We start from the raw sequence: 23894 nt of genomic DNA, 5'->3' as shown, positions 1-23894 counted from the left end.
GGATACTCCCTTCAGTCTACCTTTCACTTGTGATGCGTCTCAGTTATCAAGGGACCACATGTATTTTTAGAGAAGAAATGTGCATGCACGCTAAGTCGCTTCAGTCGTGTCTGACCCTTTCATGACGATACTATGGACTGTAGCCCGCCAGGTTCCCCGTCCATGGGATTCTCCAGGCAAGAATACTGGAGTGGGTTGCCATGCCCTCCTCCAGGGGATCTTCCCAACTGGGATCGAACCTACATCTCTTATGTCTCCTGTACTGGCAGGCGGGTTCTTTACCACTAGCACCACCTGGGAAGCCCATGAGAAGAAATATATTACAGTATTTAAAAGCAAGGGCATGTGCTTGGAGGTTAGAGAGTCCTTGGATTGGAGTCTTAATGAATGAACATTCTTGGGCAAATTATTTGAAATGGGGATAAGGTGAGTGCCTACCTCATTCTTATGTTATTCATATCACAGAAACAACTGGAAAGAAGCACTTCATATGATACTTAGCACACAGTGAGCATTCAATAAATGTTCACTCCATCTGCCTCTGCCTCTGTTTCTATTATGTTCTTCCTGCAGGATAATGAATCTGCTTCCTTCTTTGAGGATTTCATGATCCAGTACTTCTTAGATTTACTGAAACACGGTCACATCTTTGACTATCGGATTCTTTTTATTATACAAACCTTACTTTCTCTGGAGATAAGGGCACTGGGGTGTTATCTTTGCTTCTGGCAACCAGAGATAACTTGCAGAGGCTTGGTAGGTCAGAGAAAAATCAAAAGTAAACTTCTACTAACCACGAGCTGGGAGAGATTCTGATAGAGCCCCTCTCAAACAGCTAGGGGGGTGTATATTCCCATTAGGATCTGGCCCATGGCACAGAGACATGTTTACACAATCACATGGACATGCCCAGCAGCCTACGTCACAGGGACACCATCACTGAATCCCCTGAGCCCCTCCCCAATTGGGAGAGAGTTCAAGCTTCTTACTGACAACTCCCACATGCCAAGGCTCAGCCATTCATTCCCCTCACCAGACCCAATACTGAACTTGCCACTCACGAGGTTCTACAGAGAATTCATGCTTGGAGAACTGTAAGAGTCTCTGCAGTCTGCCCATACCTTTCTCTCAAGCTGCCATCTTACATTTGTAACTGCCTCTTGGATAATGTGAACACATGTACAATCTGCTTTGCCACCAGCATGGACAAGTGTGCACACATCAATTGGGAACCAAAGAAGAAAACAGAAAAAGGGAAAAAAATCACACTCTGCACCTTAAGCGAAAAAAGAACCAAACAAGTAAATATACAAAACCCAGGGTTACTTTCTAGTTTAAGTTCCAAAATAAATGAAACCTTGAGCCTTTCCCGTAAGTTACTGACTTCCTAACAAAACCAACGTGAGCCCTGTCTTCTGCAAAGCAGATGTGTAAAGATATGCACTGGTCTTTGTGGATATGATAACCATGTGAGAAAAACCAGACTAACCAAACACTTGGCAATTCCACTTTTAATAGTCATTTTTCCTTTTAAATACTTGTTGTATTTTCTGTTTGATAAACTAGTCCCTTTAAAGTCTACTCTCTTACAAACTTTTGCAAATGAAATTTTTATCTCCAAGCTTTTCCTCTAACAGTAATTTTTTTAATACGTTTTTACTGCAAACTCTGTTGACTAAAGCCTAAATTATCTTCCTCTTCCTAAATCTCTACCTAACCTTCTTGCTTCCTAATTTCTATCCTCCTCATTATCCAGGCTGAAGACCTTACAGACATCTTTAAATTTTCCATTCTCCCTAGCTTCCCACCTCTAAGCAGCAGCTCCTGTCATTTCTTCTGTAGTGTAGCTCACACCAGACCTTCCCATTGCTACTGCCTATGTCAGAGGTTTAAAACTCACTTCATGCCTGGATCTTTCCAGCATCCTAGAAGTCAGTCTCTCTGCTTCCAGCCCCTCATCCCTGGGTCAAAATAGGAGGACCTGGGCTATATCATAATATGGGTTCTAATTTAAACCCAAGGGCTGCTACAGAGTATCTCCAAGTCCTCTTCCAGGAGAGTTTTCTCTAACCTCTTCCAAGCCTGCATCTGCTTCCTAGCTGGTGTCTCCTCCTTCAAGCAATTAACTCTAGTTCTTTCATCTGTTTTTCCCACGGCATAATTCTGAATTCCTGATCTTGTCTACCCTCCTCTGAGTGTGAAGAAGGTGATGTAAAGCACTGATCAAAGGGTCTGGGGTTAAGATGGAGGTACAAGATAAATCATTATTTACTATGTTGAGTTTATTTTACCTAATTCTCTTAAGGCCCCCTGATGGAACCTGTGATATCCTCATTTTCAGAAAGCAAAGGTTAAGCTATCTGCTCAAAGCAACACAGCCAGCAAGAGACAAGACTTAGATGTGAATCCAAGTAAAAGGGATCCAAAGTCCATCCTTATTCTGTATTCTGCTGCCTTTATTTATCATATTCATTTTCACTTCCACAGCAGCCTGCATGTAGTATAGATATTATCTGCATGCATGCTCAGTTGTGTCTGACTCTGTGACCCCACTGACTACAGCCCACCAGGCTCCTCTGTCCATGGAATTTCCCAAGCAAGAATCCTGGAGAGGGTTGTCATTTCCTCCTCCAGGGGATCTTCCTATGGCAGGAAGGAATCTGGCCAGGGAACAAATGTGTAGCAGGAGAGAGTGGGTGGTTAATTCATCTACTTTCTCATCCATAAAGCACTGACTAAAACCATGACATCTTCTAATATGAAGAACAGGGACTTCCCTGGTGGTCCAGGAGCTAAGACTCCATGTTTCCAATGCAGGGGCCCCGGGTTTGATCCCTGGTCAGGGAACTAGATCCCACACGCTGCAACTAAAAATTCCACATGCTGCAAACGAGACCCATTAAGGCCAAATAAATAAATAAGTTTAAAAAAAAATAATAAAATCAAAGTGAAGAACAGTGTGTCTCACCTGGAGGTCGGCATCTGCAGCAGGTTTCTGGGCTCCCAGAGTGAAATGGCCCCCTTCTATGATTATGTTGGTGAGCTGCAGTTTGGAGGCCGCTTTCCTATAGACAATCTCTTCCACAGTGTCTCGGCCAATCAGCCGAATAACTTTAACAGACCTGTAGAGAAACCACAGGAAGCTAATGTGCTAAAATAGAAGGATCTGCAAAGAAGCACGCAAGCATGCCAGGTCAAGACACAAAAAGGAAACAAACCTAAAATGCCGTGTTCAGGGTACAACTAACAGGGGATTGTTGTGCGTGAACCTGAGTTATTTGTTAGAGAGAATCTGGCCTCTAATTCTCACTGAACCTTTCCAAAAGAGTCAAGGGAGGGATGGCGAGGTGGTCATGATTGGGGTTCCTTATCTGTGGTACAGGAAAACCTCTGTTAGATCTAAATCATCACCAGGTCAGAGAGTAAGACTTATCTTTTTATTTTAGGTCCATAAACCCGTAACTTCATTCTTAAACTGAATCACACCTTAACTCAGGAAAGATGTCAAATAACTTCTCAAAGTTCCTCCTAGTCCTTTCACAATTTGACTTTGCTTTTTACCAAAGCAAGTCCCAGCCCAGTACTACTCTGGAGTTAGCAACAGAGATGGGCTAAAACCTACTGGTCTCTCACCCTCCAGTCTAGAACTGTCACCAGCCCACATTCTTCACCTTCCCCCCGAACCCAGAACTACTGAAGAGCCAAGGAAGTGGAACCAGAGCTATGCTTAAATTTCTCACTTGTTCTGGCCAATTCGGTGAGCCCGGGCAGCTGCTTGCAAGTCATTCTGAGGATTGAAATCACTGTCAAAAAAAATAACAGTATCTGCTGCTGTTAAGTTCATGCCAACTCCACCTGAAAACAATACAAAAAAGAATGTTCGCGGCAGTACATGGGCTAAGGACCAGACTATGATGACACAGGCCACAGTGTTCAGATTGATAAACTGAAAGCAGCCAAAATGAGTGGTTTCATCCTTCAAACTGACACCCCCATCGTCAACGCTAGACAGAGCTTTGTAGTGGTTAGAAGTCCTACCTGAGCTCTTATTGCCTGACTCGGGAAAGTTTAACAACTGCAAGTAACGGAAATGAGTGGAGCGGGGTAAGGAGCAAAAGTAGGTACTTAAGTTAGCGCCCTGAATCCATTTTAAATCTCTTCTGTTTAAAAATCTTCATTGAACTTCGTTTAGAATAGTCTGTGGAAAAGGACACATGCTCTTTCAGAAACAGTTTTAGATATGAGCGAGGTCTGGCTGTGGGCACCAAGAGAAGACCTCTTACTGTCCACTGCAAGTTACAACCAGGCAGCATGGGCTCTGACACAAGTTATGAGAAGAGGAGATGTCATGCATTACACCCCCAAGCGGAGCAGGGGGCTATCTCCCTCTGATTGGAGAAGACTTTAGTAATTCTCTTCTGTTACTTGTCTCCACATTAATTAAGGAGAAGGTAACAAAACCAACCAAAGCGCAAAAACACTCCCTGCGACAACTTCCCAGTCTTTCTTTAGGAAAAGGGCTGTGGAGGCTCCTTGGACTACAGGAATTAACGAGAAGAACTATGAAGGCAAATTACAGCCTTCTCTTTGATTAATGTGGAAACAAGCACAAAATGGACTCCCTCTTGCCAGGGTCATTACAGCTCGTTGCTGAAACAAGCAAGCCTGAAATGGCTTGTTCCTGGAGCCAGAACTAAGGACTAACTTCTGAGATGGGCTACTGCCTCTAAGCTGGATCCTAAGTCAGGCAGGAACATTCTAATTAAAGCCTTTATGTAAAATTAAAGTTGGAATAAACAGATAATAAAGACTGATTACCGAGAGATGCTAATATGCTGAATAACAATGACAGCTACCCAGGTGCTATGCTTTACTCTCTGCAGGCACCATTCTAAAGTGCTTTACATATATTAACTCCTGTAATCCTGGCAACAATCATGGGTACTCATTTTATAGATGTTGCAATGGAAGCACAGAGAGGTTAAGGGATGACTGGAAGCTGCAGGAAGAGCCAGATTCAGTACCACATGGGTCTGGCTTCAGAGCCTATGTTTTTTACTCCACAATACTCCCAGGCACTTATTTCATTGAAGTGTTTTTTTTTATGAAATTTTTATTTCATAAAAGTTTCCTTCTTCTTCTTGGGTTACTGTTTAAGTTCAGCTCTTCTTCATTAAGGGGTGATATTTTATAAATAAGCTATAGCCAGACTTGTCTGAGACATATTCATGAGCTCTCACTGCCACCTGCTGGCAATATGACTCAATCAGAAATACCTGAAAGTCGGAGAGAAACTTGAATAAATGATAATGATGCAAATCAACAACTAAAATGTGACAGCAAACAGAACAGCTAGTGTTTGGAAAAGGCTCAGGACTGCTTTGGCTCCTATGAGATCCCTCTGTTCTGACTAATTCTGAGAACTCCAAAGAGATTAGTTGAAAAGCAGAGATCTTTCTTCCTAATTTCAGATGTTTCAAACAATGCTGCTGAGTATGACGGTGTTGAAATCAGTAAGGCACCAGTTCAGTTCAGTTCAGTCGCTCAGCTGTGTCCGACTCTTGGCAACCCCATGGAGTGTGGCATGCCAGGCCTCCCCCATTGCCAACTCCCGGAGTCTACTCAAACTCATGTCCATTGAGTCAGTGATGACATCCAGCCATCTCATCCTCCATCATCCACTTCTCCTGCCTTCAATCTTTCCCAGGATCAGGGTCTTTTCTAATGAGTCAGTTCTTCACATCAGGTGGCCAAAGTATTGGGAGTTTCAGCTTCAGCATCAGTCCTTCCAATGAATATTCAGGACTGATTTCCATTAGGATGGACTGGCTGGATCTCCTTCTAAGATCACAGACTGCACCCTCGATCTCAGCCACTTACTCAGCAACTTATTATCAGGTTACCTAATCAGTCTCTCCTAAGACTACCCCAAGACAATTGCAACATGAATAAGTGGCTGAGATTGAGGGTGCAGTCTATGATCTTAGAAGGAAGCAGGACCAAATGAATTTCACTATATGTCTGTAATACAGAGATGAGACATACACAGGTAAAACAATCTCCTTATGGTCAAGGATTATAGTCAACACTCCATTTTAATACCCTATAGTACCAGGCACTTAATAAATACTTACTAAATAAGACTGAACTCTCTTCTCATAAATATACTGATCTCTCTTTACAATAGAGGACATACATCCCTTTAGAGCTCCTAATTCTATTCCATCAAATTTAGGTCTACCAAAAAAAAGAGAGAGAGAAAAAAAGAAACTTAAGATTCTGTGAATTCAAAATTAATTTAAGGTCTGCTTGTTCCATGACATGAGAATAATTTCATATCCAAGAGCTGACACTATTTAAGTAAATGAAAGTATTCCATAAGTGGTATGGAACTACAAATGTCATATAAAATATTTATGACTTAAGTCATATACAGACAATGTTACAATTAGTTCTAAAGAGCTGGAAATTTCGTTACAATCACACTTTTTAAAAGCAGATTTTTTACTAAGTTTTCACAACACTTTCAGAGCTACCTGTCAGAAGGACAACTAGTAGGCAGGTTGCTATCTCATTTCCCAAATTCATGGTTGGGAAGGAGAGCTGTCTCTATTGAACATGACTAAAACTAAAATTTCTATACAAAAGTACAGAAATCTTTCAGGATGATCCCAGGTCATTGGTCAAAAGAGATCAGAATTACTTTCCAACAACCCCAGGTTTTAGCCTTACTTCTCTGATGAGATGAAAGCTTAAATCAGTTTGACAGAAATGAGTACCATGCTAGTCTAGTACAGTGATAAACTGATGTAACCTACCTCAATTCCCTCCACCCTTTTTTTTACACTCCTCAGTAAAAACCTCACCTTTCAGTGAATTAAGGAAAAACATTCTAATGATTAGGATTTAAATGTACTGTTTCACCCTTTAATTTGTCTGCTTTCATCAACAGGGATGTGGCCTACCTGCCCTGGTACTCAAGAGAAAAGTAAAGATGGGCTGCTGTCCAAAGTTCTTAATGGCCAAGTGTCTCTCTTCTCCTCTCACAGAACCATCCACACGCTCATAGCTGTAGCCTTCACACAGAGGGAGAAAACAGAGAAATAGAAAGCATTTTCAATTACTCACTGTGGAGTAAGACACTGTCTGCTCAAAACCAAACATGAATTTTGTCTCTTCTCATATACAGGCATGCCTCTGCTGTAAGCTATCTTCCTTTGATTCTGAATAATATTCTTATACTGTTGTTCTCTGTAACATCCCCAGACCCCAGATAATTCTTCACGGGCCCATCTGGACTGTTAAGTCTAAAAGTCCTGAGTAACGTAATGAATGGCCAAGGGATGTCACCTCTATAATCCAGGTAGTCTTGGAGAATATCCAACATCTGGGTCATCTGGGAGAAAAGTAAAACTCGATGGCCTCTGGCAAGAAAAAGAAAAGGAAAAACTGCCAACTCCAATAGTATATAGGGTGGATTTCCTGCAGGTGAAACTTAGCAAAGAATGCAAGTTTACAAAGAAATGAAATCCTGAAGTAGAAACATAAACATCATAAACATTTACAGAGCCTTCTTCAGTAATGTGAAATGTTTTATATAAGGATGTAACTGCACCAGTAGCTGAGTCCTCACAGCACTTCTCACTAGTGTTGGGATATTCCCAGCAGTCTGTGTCAATGCACCAGAGGGTATAAGAAGCCCTAGATGACCAAGGTGCTTCTTTTCAGGATGACAATTACTAAATGGAAAGAAACATACAGTTTTAACAGCAAAATAAAAGATATGTAAAGAGAAAAATGAAAAATTCAAATGTACAAAAAAATGAAACAAAAACTGATGACCCTAAAAAGCTTGTGGCTGGCAATCCATAGCTCTTCTCTACTTTGGGGTGAAAGTCACTATACTTTCAGTTACAGCTCTATTGGTTGAAAATTTTGAGAAGCATCACTTTAGAGAATCAAGAGGCAGGTGGCATTTCATATTCCATATGATACATGAGAAAACTTAGCAGGGAGAGGAGAGAAGAAAGGAGGTGGCAAAATGGATTAGGTCAAGGACAAATTCAAGGGAATTCCCTGGTGGTCCAGTTATTAGGGCTCTGCACTTTTCTCTGTCAAGGGCCAGGTTCAAGCAAAAGCTTCACGGTTTGGCCGGAAAAAAAAAAAAAATTCAAACCTACAGCCCCATGGTTATCAGCTATTAAGTTTCCATAAACAAAGAAGTACTGTATGGCACTGTCTAAACAACATTCTAGTAGAAAAACTAATTTAATCTGGGTTTGTGATAGATGTAGATGAACAATTATGAAAAACTCCTTCAAGACTCTAGCCTCAAATTGGTAGAAAAGGTATTGAACTTAAAATCTAATCCTCATCTAATCCCATTAGATTAGAACCTCATCTAATCCCATTTCTGTCATTTGCTGGCTGTAGTGGCCTCAGACAAGCCACTCCGCCTCTCTGGGCCTGTTTCATCACCTGTGAAATGAAAAGGTTGAAGAGAAGCTATTTATGGGTCCTTCTGCAACACGAAGACACTTAGAGGAGATACATCATAGCCTATAAAATACAATCAGGCACGCAGCTGTTTGACTTGCACAGTCCTAATGTTGGACACTTGCCAAATCTGAGGTTTGGGGTTGGTTCAGGCCTTCCTGGGTCAGTTGTCCCGGGACAACTTAGAAATCCTTGGGAAACTGGGATGTTTTTCTAGACTGCTCTGTCCCTCCGAGTACCAGAAGATCAGATACAGGCCGGACACCAGGCCACTCAACACTTAGCTAAATCTTTACAGGCCCCCAAGTGGTTTATTCTTCCAATACCCAACTTGCATCTCAGGGAGAGTCCCTGAGTTCTCCCTGAGTTGAAATCAAGCCCCACAAGTTAACAAGAGTAAATATTTGCTAAGTACTTAATATGTGCCAATTCAAAGCAAGGTATACCAGCAGGCCTTTTAAAAAGAAACGTTTGATGGTATCTTTGTCTCTGTAGAACTAAACAATACAGCTGGAGTGACATGGTTTAAAAAGCAATTAACCAGATAGCAGATTAAGGCAGTAGGTTGCCAAGTACTGGATTAGGATCCTAAGTGCTGTAGGAATTCAGGAAAGGAAAGGATGATCATAGACGGGATGGCATGGGATGAAGGGTGTACCTGCAGAAAAGGCAGAACCTGAATCAGGGTCTTGGAAAAAAGGAGAACTGGGATTAGTCTCAAGAAATCAGTGAGTTGCTCATTATTCTGGTTTTAACAATCACCAGCTCAGAGTAGAAAATATGAACCTATCACCTACTTGGAATACAGGAATGCCAACAGTTTATCCAGCAGGTGAAGTTTCCCGCTAGCCTCAATCAGGTGGTCTCCAATTTCAAAAGGCTCTGGTTCCACACCTGGAAAAGAAAGGACCCACTCCCAGTAAATGTATTCCTGTTGGGGCAGACTCTGAATGGAGAAGCTGACAGCAAGGCTACAGAGAAGCCAAGATCCTTCTGACTGATAATGGGCCAAAGTCTCATATCTCTTTGAGGCATTTCATAATTATTTGTTTATATTATGATATCAGCGCTACCCAACATCAACCACAGAGTCTGGCACATCCAATATGTCTCAGAAATGTTTATCCAAGGAACAAATCTACTCTTTGGGAAACTAAAACACAGGGAGATGCTAAAGACCAGACTGACCCAAAACTGAAAACTTCAGGTTCTCACTCTAGAAAACAAATCAAGACATAGGGTTAGATATAAATTAGTCATTCTCATGCTGAGGATAGCAAAATAACCTGGAAGGCTTCTTTCGAAATCTACATGTTCCCAACACTCCTCGCATAAAAGAAAAGCTCTGACCTGCACCTCAGACATTTTTAAACAATTCATACGGCTTCTTGGCAAGGACTTCCTTAAAATGACTGCAGAAAAGCCTCTGCATTGATCATATCAATACTAGAGCCTTCACAGCATAAAACGCCTGGAACTGTCCCACAGGCCACCCATCAGAGTGAATTAAAAAACCAAAACCAAAACCAATTTGAATGAAAATGAAAACACTACATATCATGTGTAGAACGCAGCTAAATTAGTACTTAAAGGGAAATTTACAGACATCCATGAGATGAAATTCCCTCAGCAAAGGACGCAGAGAAAGAGAAGACATAAGGCAGATGGAAAAGCAAGAGAAAGTATCGTCTCAAAAGCCAAAGGAAAAAGGTGTTTCAAGGAGTGATCAACTGTGCCAAAGGTTTTGAGAGATTAATTTTAAAAAAGTGAAAGGAGAACCATCAGTTGAGCCACCACTGATGAACTAGGAATGGTGATGACGAAAAAGGTTCACTGAGTGGGTTAAGACAAAGGGATATCCAATCAAAAAAAATTCAGAGTATGAGACATCCCATCAAACATATAGCCATGATTCTTCCAAACTGTCAATTTAATGAAAAAGTAAAAAAAAAAAAAAGCTGAGGAGCATTTCTAGATGATAGAAGAATAAAGAGACATGACAAATGCGCTGTAAGATCTCTGACTGGATCCTGAATTTGAAAAGAACAAAGATGGACACAGGCAGATTCACAGGAGAGAAGTATTCACATGATTTCCGGAAAGTTTCATGTGACACAGGAAGCTCTCCAAAATAAATGAAGACCCAGAAAAGTGGCAAAATTTAAATGCTTTTCTATCATAATGAAATCAACATTGCCAGGAGAAATATCAACAACCTCAGATATGCAGATGATACCACTCCAATGGCAGAAAATAAAAAGGAACTAAAGAGCCTCTGGATGACGGTGAAAGAGGAGAGTGAAAAATCTGGCTTAAAACTCAACATTCAAAAAAACGAAGATCATGGCATCTGGTCCTATCACTCACTTCATGGCAAACAGAAGGGAAAAAAGTGGAAACAGTGACAGATTTTATTTTCTTGGCCTCCAAAATCACTGTGGACGGTGACTGTAGCCACAAAATTAAAAGACACTTGCTCCTTGGAAGAAAAGCTATGACAGGTCTAGACAGCATATTAAAAAGTAGAGACATCACTTTACTGACAAAGGTCCGTATGGTCAAAGCTGTGGTTTTTTCCAACAGGCACGTACAGATGTGAGTCAGACCATAAAGAAAGCTGAGAGCCAAAGAATTGATGCTTTTGAACTGTGGTGTTGGAGAAGATTCTTGAGAGTCCCTTGGACTGCAAAGAGATCAAAACAGTCAATCCTAAAGGAAATCAACCCTGAATATTCATTGGAACGATTGATGCTGAAGCTCCAATACTTTGGTCACCTGATGCAAAGAGCTGACTCACTGGGAAAGACCCTGATGCTGGGGAAGATTGAGGGCAGGAGGAGAAGGGGGCAAGAGAGAAGGAGATGGCTGGATGGCATCACTGACTCAATGGACATGAGTTTGAGCAAGCTCCAGGCGTGAACTACAGGAAAGCAGGAGAGCTGCAGTCCGTGGGGTCACAGAGAGTCAGATATGACTTAGTGACTGGACGATGAATAATTACACTGGACAGAGAGAAGCAGTTGTGGAAAAGAAACTACAGTATGTGAGGAGGCTGAGTAAAATGAGAATTATGTTTAACAAGGTCTGTTCATGTGCTCAGCCACTCAGTCATATCCAACTCTTAACGAGGTCTACTTACATAGAATTCTCTCTCTCCAGTTTCTGCCCTTGAGGATAAACATGTCACTCCTTCCAGCAGAGGGAGGAGATCTTCATGGTGGGAGGGGATAGGGGAATGGATATGCTATCATTTCTGGACCTGCAGTTTTGGGGGTTGTAGTGTTTTGTTTTTGCTATTGTTTCTAAGTGTCCATAGCTCAAAATGATAACAAAATGTAGATCAGATCCTATCACTCCCCTGATTAAAAATTCTACTGTGTTTTCCCATTGTATCTAAAAAAAAAAAAAAAAAAAGTCATAAGGGACCTTTAAAACTGAAGAAATCTGAATATAAACAATACATTAGAAATCAACATAAAAAATTAACAAGAGAAAATGGGGAAAAATAGATAGTAAATATAGGCAAATCTTTTTAAGAACTTTTCTATGAGGTTGGCCATAAAACAACAACAAAAAGTAATGTTGAGAAAAAAGGGCACTGTCTCACCATCAAACAAATATGGGTGGTCCACACACTTCTGAAGCTGGGACAGGACATTCTGAAGTTTAACTTTCTTCGCCATCTCATTTTCAAATGCATCTGAAATTTAAAAAAGAGACAGAGAGATGGATTACTGAATAACAACAAAAAACCCTGCAAGTTTCCATACATAACCTTACTCATTTCAATAATGTATCTTTCAAATCTATATTAACCTCCCAAATTTCACTGAAGCGCATTAAGAACAGCACACTGATAAGAAGTTTTCTTAACCATCACCTTGTTTTAAGACAGAAAAGTAAAAGTGTTAGCTGCTCAGTCGTGTCCAATTCTTTGCGACCCTACTGTAGCCTGCCAAGCTCCTCTGACCATGAAACTCTCTTGGCAAGAATACTGGAGTGGGTTGCCATTCCCTTCTCCAGGGGATCTTCCCAATCCTGGAATCAAACCCAGGTTTCCTGCATTGCAGGTGGATTCTTTATCATCTGCGCCACCAGGGGAAGTCCTTTAAGGAAAACCAGGAGTGGGGGGATGGGGAGGAAGTCTTACAAAGCCAACGAACAACAAAGTCATAGTTACACTTTGACTGGCAAAGATACTCTGCCAGTTTCACTCTAGTTGACCTGACTACTATTCAGAATAAAAAATCCCATCCCGTATTCTTGCTATACAAACTGAGTGTGATTATAAATTATTTCCTTGCATGAAAATCACATCCTGATTAGTTTCTAAATGGACAAGTACCCTCTGATTACCTAGGTCTTTCATCAAAATGGCCTTGTAGTACTTTTTCTGCAGTGCTGACATGCTGTGGTATATCACTACTTCCGTCTTCCGGGGAAGCTCTGTGGCTACCTCAGCCTTTACTCGCCTCAGCAGAAATGGCTGCAAGAGTTTGTATAGTTCACTTGCTGTACAAGGAAAGAAAGAAACACACACAAGTGGTGTGGGACAAAAGCAAAACCAAGGCAATGAACTATGAGAGAGTGTACAACAGTTTACTTTTGCTTCTCATTTTCATACCAATTCTGCCTTCTAGGCCAGCAAGGTGATTGTTCACAGTATTTCGTCCTTCCTTGGATTCTTCTTTCCGACTTCTTCTGTTTCTAATAATCTCATTTGCATAGAGCTATTCTTTTTCCAAGATACTTCTGCATTTGATCAGCATAACAGCTCAGAAATGTAGGCAAGTTGGTAACATTGTCCCTATTTGTATAACTAAGTGAAGTTCAGAGAAGTTAAATCCCTTATCCAAAGTCACACAGCTGGCTGCTAACGGTGCCAGTACTCACACTATGTTCTTTGACTTCCATACCCTTTTTCCTTCCTGAGCTGTTGGAAACTTTGAAAACTAGCCTAAACTGGAATTACACTGCAAGCAGGATTGCCAGATACAGAAAATAAAAATACAAGTGCCAGTTAAATTTGAATTTGATAAATAATTTTTAAAAGATCAGTATGTCCTGTGTAATATTTGACTTGGACTATTTTATATAGCAACCTTAAACATGGGAACAATTAGAGCAGGTTCCCCAGGTAAAATTCAATCTGTGGTATGGAGATTTCTGCTGTGAGAAGCCTTTCCAACTCATCCTCAGCTAGTACATACAGACCCACTAGTTGGCATGTCTATCAATGATTTTGAATAATGATCCTGGGATAATATCACATAGATAGACAATTTTATGAGGCAGAGGAGCAAAGGTATGAAAGGAAAACTACGAATGACCATTGTACAAACCAGAATGGCTTCCTCCTTCACTCCTACCACCATCCAGCACAGACTTTTGGTTCTTATGCACTGATAAAAAGTGTTAAAAGAAACACCAGTGCTAAGGAACCCTGATGACAGTTTCAGACTACGGCACACACATATTTCTCTGCCTCAAGAAGTACCATGGGAAGTTATTCAAGTCCTCACAGAAATTACATGTTGGAGAAAAAAAAAGTCTGCAAACGGGCAGACACTATTTCTTCTGATAATGACCCAAATAAGCACTATTACAGTCACGTGACAAATAAGAGCCTCATGAACAGCAGGCACCAGGAACAACAGGGGGGCTCTGACATCACCTCTTCTTTGTGCGGTTCTTTATCTCCCCAGCAGGGGTTCTCTGGTTATGGGTTCTCCTTCTTTTCTATCTATAACCCTTAAGCCCTAGGGAAGTTGCTGGGCCCAGACCTCTTGGACATGATTTCTAAGAAGGGAACTTGCCTGACTCAGACTCTTTCTCAATATCCTGGTAACGCTGAACAAAATCTTCCACCTGCTCCTTGGAAAAGAGATCAGGCTCCACGAAACTGAGGAGTGCGTAGAGCTCCTGGAGGCTGTTCTGGATGGGTGTTCCAGTCAGCAGGAGGCTGAAGACAACTGAGAACTCAGATACAGAAATGAATAAAGTGAAAATCTGTAATGCTGGAAAGCAAGACTGAGTGACCCATTACAACCTTTACAGAGAGAGGCATGATTCACTGAAATGAATTCAGGGACATGAAATGAGAAAGCTCAGGTTCTAAATGTACATAGCTGTTTGATGTAGGAAAGAATACCTCTTCAGTTTCAACTATAAGAAGGGGATAATAATCCTCTGGAGGAGATACCATTTATAAAGTAAAATCACTTTGTGAATGCTAATGTACTGATGAGTATTCAAAATGGTTACTGTTATGCAACCCATGTGGAAATTCAACCACACAGTAAATACTCATGCAGTTTGAGAAGCCCAAAACTACAGCAGCAGGACCCACCACTACAAGAAAGAAGATATATTTTTAAAAAACATCCTTTTGTAAAACTTAACATGTGTAGCCAATGCAAGACATCAAGAATTCTGGACATTTTTGGACTATATACCACCCAAAATGGAAAGACACTTGTTAAATTTTGAGCAGAGGAATAAGAACACTATGAATAACACACTAATGAAGTAAAGGTTAGGAAAAACAGTAACAACATTTGTTAGGTCAAGCAAAGGACAATCTCTTAGCTAATGTAACAAGACCTTATACTATTTGAGTTAAATAATACAACACAAAAAGAAAGCTATATCCTGTCTGTATATATATATATATATATATATATATATATTAAACATGGAAATACATTATGTGTGTATATATGCATATATATGCATATATATGCTGAATTCTGATATTTAATATATTTTTATTTTTTTAACAATGTTGGAGAAGGAAATGGCAACCCACTCCAGTACTGTTGCCTGGAGAATCTCATGGACAGAGGAGCCTGGAGGGCAACAGTCCACAGGGTTGCAGAGTCAGACACGACTGAAACAACTTAGCATGCACACATATATATATTTAGGTTAGGGTGTACACATGTGCTGCAAAGAACGTAGCAGCATATATACCAAATACTAATATACATAGTGGAATAGGATTATTGGCGGCTTTTACTTTTCCTCTTGTGTTTCTCTACTTTGATTTGGGAGGGGGTCATAAGAAGATATCAAAGGTGATAAATGAAATGATACAATCAATGAAAACTGTTTTCAAAATCTTTGGGGGGAGCACTTTCACTTGGTTTGTTTCTTTTTAAATTGTCTAATTAATGCCCACCCACTCATGCCTCTTGTAGTGCAACAAAGTCACAATATTTCAAGTATGGGAAATGGTTAACAATGAATGTTTGCAATAACTAAATCACATTTTTACAATATGTTCAAAGAACTAAAGTGGCCAAAAAACATGAAGTCAACAAGGATAACCAAGGTTATCAATCACTAAAATGAAATTACACTATCACATGGATTAACATTTTAATTGAAAGCAGTGTTCATTTCAGCATCAAAACTCATAACTGGGAAAAAAGAAACCTAGAGACAATCTCTGCTTGTATAGAAAACTTTGGAAACTTTTTTGTATAAAATATTTTGCAAATATTTTATACATTATTAAGTATTCTTCTACATAATTTTTCATGGCAGCCTTACTCTGTAAACATACTGTATGGGTATACCACAAATTGTACAGTATAATCGATTCCTATGTTGACATTTAGGTTTCTTCCAAATTTTACAAACAGGCTGAAAACAGTATTTGGAAGAGGAGAAAGTAAAAGGCAGTACCCTTCTGCCCACCTCTCAGCCCAATCAATAAAAGTGTTTTTTTTTCCTGACCAACTAGCTGTCTGCAATTCAAAGCTCACCTGAAAAGGAATACTCAGATAACACAGAACAACCTCCTCTGAAGTTTCCTTACGAATAAGAAGAAAAGGCTCTGGAGCCAGCAACAGACATTAGCTTCCCCACTCCAAACACAGGCTTCCTTTACCACACCTGCTTCTCTTCCCCACTATAAATCAATAACCCGGCAGAGCAGTTGATGAAGCCCTATCTTACAGTCTCTTGGGCGCCGGGTATGACAATCTCTTGGGAAAGAGACAGTGTCAGAGAGTCCTTAAAAAGACGGCAAAGGCCACTACATAGCGGGGGGGTCGGGGGGAGCCCTACTAGGGGACAGCAACCTTTGAGACCGGGGTAATAATAAAAATAGTGGCCACATCTGCACTTAAACACTAAAAACCATAACTTTTAACCAGTAAATAAAGAATTCAAATCTAAGGCTTTCCTCCAAATGACCTCTAAATTCATTAATTGATCTATTATAGGAAAGGGACCAAAAGTCAATGACGATCCCAGAAATTTGCACATGAGGTCGCAGGAATGAACAAGCCTTTACTAGGTCAACAGCAATCAGGGCACTTCATACTCATAAGCTGTTCCACTGGCACCTCAGAAAATAGGGCAAATCTAAGGCTACGATGACACTTCTCATCTGCTTTGCCAGAATGATTCCAGGAAGTAAATGGAGTAAGATCAAAGGTTTCATACTCAAAAAAGTATGACAAAGACAGGTGAGACTGAAGGGAATATTCAATGGCATGAAATTAGTCTCTTCATGACTCTGAATTGTCAAATTTTTTAAACAGGTAAATGGGGGAGTGGTACAATAAATATGTCAGATATGTTTGTTATTGCAGACAGAAAAACTACAGTAAGATTATTTTTAAAGAAACTGGAGCTCAAAAAGACAGCTGAAACATTTCCAAAAATACAACGTTATTATCCTGGGGTAGAGTCCTATTCATTTGACAACCAGATTTTTAATAAACATTATCTCCTGTGTAAAAGACAAGAGAAATTAGGCCATGTTAAGTATTACTTCTGTCACCATAAAATGTTCATTGAACCCTGCAGAAATCTCACTGAAAAAAATGTGTCAATTTAATTGGCTCTATACGGGACCAAACTAATATTAACATTTTTTAAAAGGGAATGATATACAACCTAAAAGTATCTGATGAGTTTACCTCTGAAAGAGTTTTATGCAGCAAGGAGCTTTGGTTTTTCAACCTGTGAGCTTCATCCACAACAAGAACACTCCACGGGAAGCTGTGAGGGAAAAATCCATGTTTTCAGTTTTGTATAACTCAAACACATATCTCACACCCAAAAGTCTTACTACAAAATTAAGACTCTTTCTGGGAAGACTAATATCAAGCCCATTCTGTTAGAAACACACCCAAATTGCCTTCTCCAAGAGCCGACCAAGTACATCAGGCAGTATCTGGATGACGTAATAAAGTTAAGGGAATTTATTTTCTGAGATGGGAAAGTTCTATGCATTGAAGGTAGAAAAGAAGGTGCTAGAGACAGAAAGCAAAAGGAAACCCTAATGACCACTTATTATGTGCCACTTTAACACGCCTAAAGCTTGGGGCTTTAGGTATGTTATTTAACTCCCAGAAATAAAATGAGCAGACATTACTGTGCCCTTTTTACTAACATGGATACTAAAGCTCAGAAAGGCAGATGACTCGGTCAAGGTCACAAAGTTAGTATGAGGCAGGACTAAGATACAGATCCAGAAGAAAAGTCAAGAGACAATGATGTCACAGTAGCTAAAAAAAACAGTGTGATTTTAACATGGGGACATGGTAGACTTCCCAGGTGGTACAATGGAAAAGAATCTGCCTGCCAATGCAGGGAACACAGGTTCAGTCCCTGGTCTGGGAAGATCCCATGTATGCAGAACAACTAAGCTTCCGCACCACAATTACTAAGGCCACACTCTTGCGAGTCACAGTCTCTGAAATCCACATGCCCAGAGCCTGCGCTCTGCGACAGGAGAAGCCACGGCAACAAGAAGCCTGTGCCCCGCAATGAAGAGCAGCTCCTGCTCGCCGCTACTAGAGAAAGCCGTCAAGCAGCAAGGAATACCCAGTGCCACCAATAAACAAATGAATTATTAAAAAATGGGGACGTGGTGAACAGATCAAATGTTACAACAGGAAGATACATCACTGGCTCTGTTAACGGAAGTCACTGGTGGCTATGCCATAATAGTTATGACCACAAATTCCCAAGAAGATATCCTCTGTATACACTCCTGAGAAGCTGTTTTGCCCACAAAAAAATTTAAAATATGTATGTATTAATATGTTCAAAGCTGCATTATTTAAAACAGCAAAAACCTGAAAATAATAATAGGTCCAATAATGGGTGATGAAACATAGCATTTAAAATGATAAATATGATTATGTTATAATTTAAAAGGCCTACATAACTAAAAAAGATATAAATATTATATATGTTTATATAATATATATATAATAAAACCCATGCAAAAGACAATAAAGTAGAAGTTTAAGGCTCTTATCTCATTTGTAAATATTCTGTAATCCCATTACATTATTCTTATACTTAAAAAACTAAATGTAGGGGACTTCCCTAGTGGTTCAGCGGTTAAGAATCCACCTTCCAATGCAGGGACGCAGGTTTAATCCCTGGGCGGGGAACTAAGATCCCATGTGCTGCAGGACAACTAAGTCCATGGTCCACAACTACTGAGCCTGCGCACCTCAACAAGAGACCCCAAGGGCCGCAAACTACAGAGCTTACACACTCTGAAGCCTGCGAGCCACACCTAGAGAGAAGCCTGAGCATCGCAACAAAAAGCCCATGCACCAGCATACCACAATGAAAGATCCAGCAGGCTGCAACCAAGACCCTGACACAGCCAAAAACACATATATACTCACAAATTAAAAACAACTAATGTACATGCAAGTAAAGCAGAACACTGGAAAGATATATGGAAATTAAAATCCCTCAAATATTAGAGGAAGATCTTAAGCAGAGGTTGGCCTTAAAACAGGAGGAAGCCTTCTTCCTCTGAGGCTACAGAGAAAATCCAGAAAATGGGTACAGAAACAGACACCTAGGCCCATTCACCTACTGAGTGGTGCAGATAGAGGGAAGAACTGGTCCAAGGGAGGGTGCAGGAATCAGGATCATTCCTGCCGGGTAGCAGGAGTTGCACTGAAGGATCATGAGGAGTAAGAGTCCAGCTGATCTTGGACACTGGTCATGGCACGACAAGTGTGTGGGCCCCTTTTCAAGGGGCTACAGGAGAGTGTCTGGCTCCTGTTTAAACTGCCATTCAACATAGATTAGGTATTATCTACTAAGATCATTACAGTATTACTATGGTATTAAGAGCTACATGTTCAGATATTTTTTTTTAAATTTCTAGTCTTTTAATTTATTTTGCCACACAGTGTGGCATGTGGGATCTTAGTTCCCCAACCAGGGATCAAACCCATGCCCCTGCAATGGAGGCATCGGTTGTTCTTAACCACTGGACCACCAAGGAAGTCTCAATATTCAGGTTTTTACATACAGAAGCAACCAATAAAAAGTGTGTTTAATGAATCAGACTATAAGGAGGTGGATTTAGGCTCAGTGACAGGTCATCAAATTACTCTCTAAAGGACATGCCAAGGGATGCTCCCTGGAGAAGAAGAGGCGGAGGGAATTCCAGGACTGAATGGAAAGTGGGAAAAGTAATTTCTAATCTTCTTGATCCAAAGATTTTGTTAGTTTACTGTCAAAAATTTTTCCTATTTTTCATATTGTTACATGCACAATCTCAACCCTCCCTAATAAGCCTCTTTAGGGCTGAGATTGCATTACACTTTCAGGCTGTTCTCAGTATGCAGTACAGTAATACACAGTATAACCTTGCCAAAAAAATCAAAAGAACACAGCTGTGTTCTTAGGGGTCATACTGAGTAAACATTATAAATGTCGCTTTACTACTTAGGTTCTTAAATTCACTTGGAATGGATTTAAGATAATGATCTAATATAGAAAGATTATATTTCTACTGAAAATGTGAAACTCCAGTGCACCTAGATACTTTGGAAAGTTCTCTTTAAGAAAATCTCTACAACAAAGTGTGTTTGGATGTCTGCTTTGCCATTTACTAGCAACGTGCCCTGGGATGGGTGACACTTAATCTCTTACCATTCTCATCTATAAAATGGATGACGATACCTACTTATTAGGGTTTTCATGCAGATTCAATAGGATAACTTATGGAAAGTACCCAATATCATCTATGTCCTAATCTTCTTGCCTTTTGAGACTTTCCATATATTGCCTAATATTATGGATATCTGTACACTTCTTATTAACTCTACTGGAGTTTATGTTCTCCTGGGGATCACCATATGGTTTACTTTCCGGGTATTGCTGGTAACTCCCAGAACAATGTCTTTCCAGAGGAGAGATCTTTAATACATATTAAGTTGGCTATTGACAATAAAAAAGAAGTGAGAGGGAAAGCACATCCTTTTCTTAAGAAAAGTAAAGTAATACACTTACTTAAATGAAACATGAATGAAACAAAACACTACATGGAAGTCATGAAATCTATGACTGAGTCTTTAGTGTTTCAAAATAAGATGAAAATAAAGATCCAACTCAGAAGAGCCTGGGTATGAAATAACATTTATAATATTGATAAAGCACTCTGTAAAGGTTCTGAATATCAAAGAAACAAATCCCACCTAACCATAAGTACACAAGCTATGAGAATGAAACTGTCAATGTATCTTCTTATTCACCCAAAACTGAGCTCTTGTTTAATTTATAAGGTAACTGTTGGCTTAACCACACACTGCAACACAGCATCCCTACCATTGTAAGTACCAGGTAGTATCAGGAGTTACACCTAAGTTTCCTGTACTTTATAAGCTGATTTGAGACCCGTAAGCCAATAACTGGAAAGAAGTGTACTTAACAATTCCTTTCTAAAAAGCTAATTTTAGGGCTCCCCTGGTGGCTCAGGGGTAAAGAGTCCACCTGCCAATGAAGGAGACACAGGTTTGAGCCCTGGCCAGGAAGGTCCCACATGCTGCCGAGCAACTAAGCCCGAGCACCACAGCTCCTAAGCCTGGGCCCCGAAACAAGAGAGGCCACCACAGTGAGAAGTCTGTGCACCACAACCAGAGAGTACCTTCTACTTGTTGCAACTAGAGAAAAGAAAAAGCCTGTGCAGCAACGAAGACATAGCACAGCCAAAATAAATCAATAAAATTATTTTAAAAATAAAAAGTTAACTTTATAGCATTGATGGCTATTTTAGGATATTTCCACAACAAAGCTCAAATAATTTCCCTTCTATGTTGTAGTAGAATTTCCACGCAGCAGTCCTGACAGGCATCTATACAAGCTGTGATGCAAAGAATCTGGTATCTACTAATTGCCCACCACATACAGCTTATCTCACTTAATCCTCACAGCAGCTGTCCTCATTTTACAGATAAAGAAGCTGAGGTTCACAGAGGTTAAGTTAGGGAATCTATGAATACACAGCTAAGGAGTAGGGGCTTGGACTGTAAGACTCCTGCCATACCACACACCCGGGAAGACTCACGGATAACAAACCAGGGGAAAAAATGTGAAGGAAAGACATAACTCGCATGACACATTCAGGACAAATTCAGGAAGTAGTGCAACATACTCACGACTTTAGAAAAGATGCATCTTTCAAGCAAATCTGAAAAATTAAGGAAGACACATTGTAAAGGCTGATACTGATATACTTCTGACATTAATAAGCTAGTCTTTTATTAACTCCTAAACTATCGGATTTAGCGGTCTCATTCACCGACTATGTAAGAGTTCCGAGCATAACCTCTAGGTGGCAGCATCTCACAGACAAAGGGAGGCATGAACGCGTGGAAGGTCTTGCTTTCAGGAGTCTGGACATTCTTAGCTTGAAGAATGAGAACAGAGATGGGAACTAAGTATCTTCATCTTCCTTTCCCATCCTCTAGCAACAGATGATGCCTCAGCCCATCCTACCTTTTCTACTCGTCGGCCAAGAGACAGCTCAAGTGCTGCCTCCCTGGGAAGCCCTCTCCCTTGATCCACCAAGAAAGAGGGAGAGATATCGAACTAACAAATGAAAACCTGTTAGTTTTTCACTAACAGGTCCTTTGCTCACAGGACCTCTGTGAGAATCAAATGAAAACAGACTCTCCTCCTAGAATAACATTAGCCCTCAAAAAAACTAAATATAATCCCAGAGGATTCTACAGCTTCTAAGGTCCCAGGTTAAGAATTCTGGCTGTAGAAAAACAAACAGATACCTCATAGGTAGTTAGCAACACATGAAAACGTGACTCCTGCTTCAGGTCTTGCTGTAGGCAGGCTCTCTTGTCCTTGTCACCAGCATATACTACACAGGAAAGACCTGGAGCAAGTCTGAATCCAAGAAAAGAGGCAGATGAACACACAGGGCCATGGACAAGGGGTGCACGTCTGGAAAATGACATTTCATGGAAGGACTGCAGATGTACAGACCCTAGGATGCTCGGCAGCCAGAACAAGTCCTGAGACCCTGAAACCTCAACTAGAGTAATGGGTAAACCTAAGGGTGACTAAGTCCCCATGCGAAGAGGGAGAAGGGTCAGATGAACATCTGAAAGGACCTTGTATTAATTCTTACAAGAAAAAATATTTTTCGACATTCATTACTTCCTATGAAATGTCACTGTATCACTATGAAAAGGATGGTTTCTTCTTCAGTTCAGCAAAATTTACTAAAAATGAGTACTGACCTTCAAATTGCCAAAATCTGGCAACAAAAACATCCATTGGACCTTCCCTCATCTGATCCTCATTCTCTATCTACACTGCCCCAGGTCAGAGTTTTCTGGAAAAAATAAACTCACCGCTTAGGACAATATGTTGTTTTATCATATTTCACATAGTACCCAGAAAAAAAAGTAAAAAAAAATTTCAACTACATCTACTCTGTACCTCTCCATCTCTTCTTTCCAGTTGCTCAAAACAGACAAGGGACAAAGAATCAGAAATGGTCCTTCATCATTTAATCTTCCCGCCAAATAAATGAAGAGTGCAATAGTCTGGAACACAGAAAAAGAAGGCAGTTTTGATCACCTTTCCGCATGAGAAATAATTATAAAGTTCCCACAGCCTTGTAGAGACTGCAATTATAATTGCATCAAAAAGAATAAAGTACAAACACAATCTATTAAACAAGACTGGCTTTACAAACAAACAATGTACAATCTTCCACACATTAGGAGAGCCATCCATTCCTAGAGTGAAATCAGGTAAGCCTTGATACAACTGCCGAAGACATTTATGGTACTCAATTACATCAACAGTCAACAAGCAATAGTGCTCAAAACTTATGTAACTGAACCTTTCATACAAAGGAAAGCATCAGGAACAGAAAACAGCAATCAATGAAAACAATGCAAATGAGGCACAAAGTTAGGAATGCTCTAAAAACATATGCTAAGAAGAATCAAGATATGACTGTGAAGACGACCAACCACACACTGGTCTCTTCTGTTGGCCAGGTCTCCTAAAGGAGGATGTTTTCCCTCCTTTCTAACTTCCCCCCACATGGATTTATGCTAAGCTGCATCAGTCTATCCAACTCAGCAACCCCA

At 40.3% G+C, this 23894-nt stretch overlaps 1 protein-coding gene across 2 annotated transcripts in view; it reads right to left on the bottom strand.

Annotated features, from left to right (window-relative positions):
• The window catches only part of CHD1L (chromodomain helicase DNA binding protein 1 like), a 61626-nt gene that overhangs the window by 19337 nt on the left and 18395 nt on the right, over positions 1 to 23894 (bottom strand). The window contains exons 3-14 of one of the 2 annotated variants that reach the window (XM_070467203.1): positions 23233 to 23339; positions 22560 to 22674; positions 21933 to 21964; positions 17430 to 17511; positions 14313 to 14475; positions 12853 to 13008; positions 12104 to 12196; positions 9294 to 9390; positions 7351 to 7424; positions 6966 to 7076; positions 3741 to 3855; positions 2969 to 3122 (exon numbers count right to left, since the gene is read on the bottom strand). In XM_070467203.1, the coding sequence (XP_070323304.1) occupies positions 2969 to 3122; positions 3741 to 3855; positions 6966 to 7076; positions 7351 to 7424; positions 9294 to 9390; positions 12104 to 12196; positions 12853 to 13008; positions 14313 to 14475; positions 17430 to 17511; positions 21933 to 21964; positions 22560 to 22674; positions 23233 to 23339 (1299 nt within the window). Of the gene's footprint in view, positions 1 to 2968; positions 3123 to 3740; positions 3856 to 6965; positions 7077 to 7350; positions 7425 to 9293; positions 9391 to 12103; positions 12197 to 12852; positions 13009 to 13120; positions 13208 to 14312; positions 14476 to 17429; positions 17512 to 21932; positions 21965 to 22559; positions 22675 to 23232; positions 23340 to 23894 lie in introns of those variants that run through there. The other variant, XM_020909010.2, reaches the window with a different exon arrangement.

The sequence above is a fragment of the Odocoileus virginianus genome, chromosome 5, assembly GCF_023699985.2.
Source record: "Odocoileus virginianus isolate 20LAN1187 ecotype Illinois chromosome 5, Ovbor_1.2, whole genome shotgun sequence".
NCBI classification, from domain to species: domain Eukaryota; kingdom Metazoa; phylum Chordata; class Mammalia; order Artiodactyla; family Cervidae; genus Odocoileus; species Odocoileus virginianus.
The sequence above is the reverse complement of the archived record's forward strand: the minus strand, read 5'-3'. Positions and strand labels throughout refer to the sequence as shown.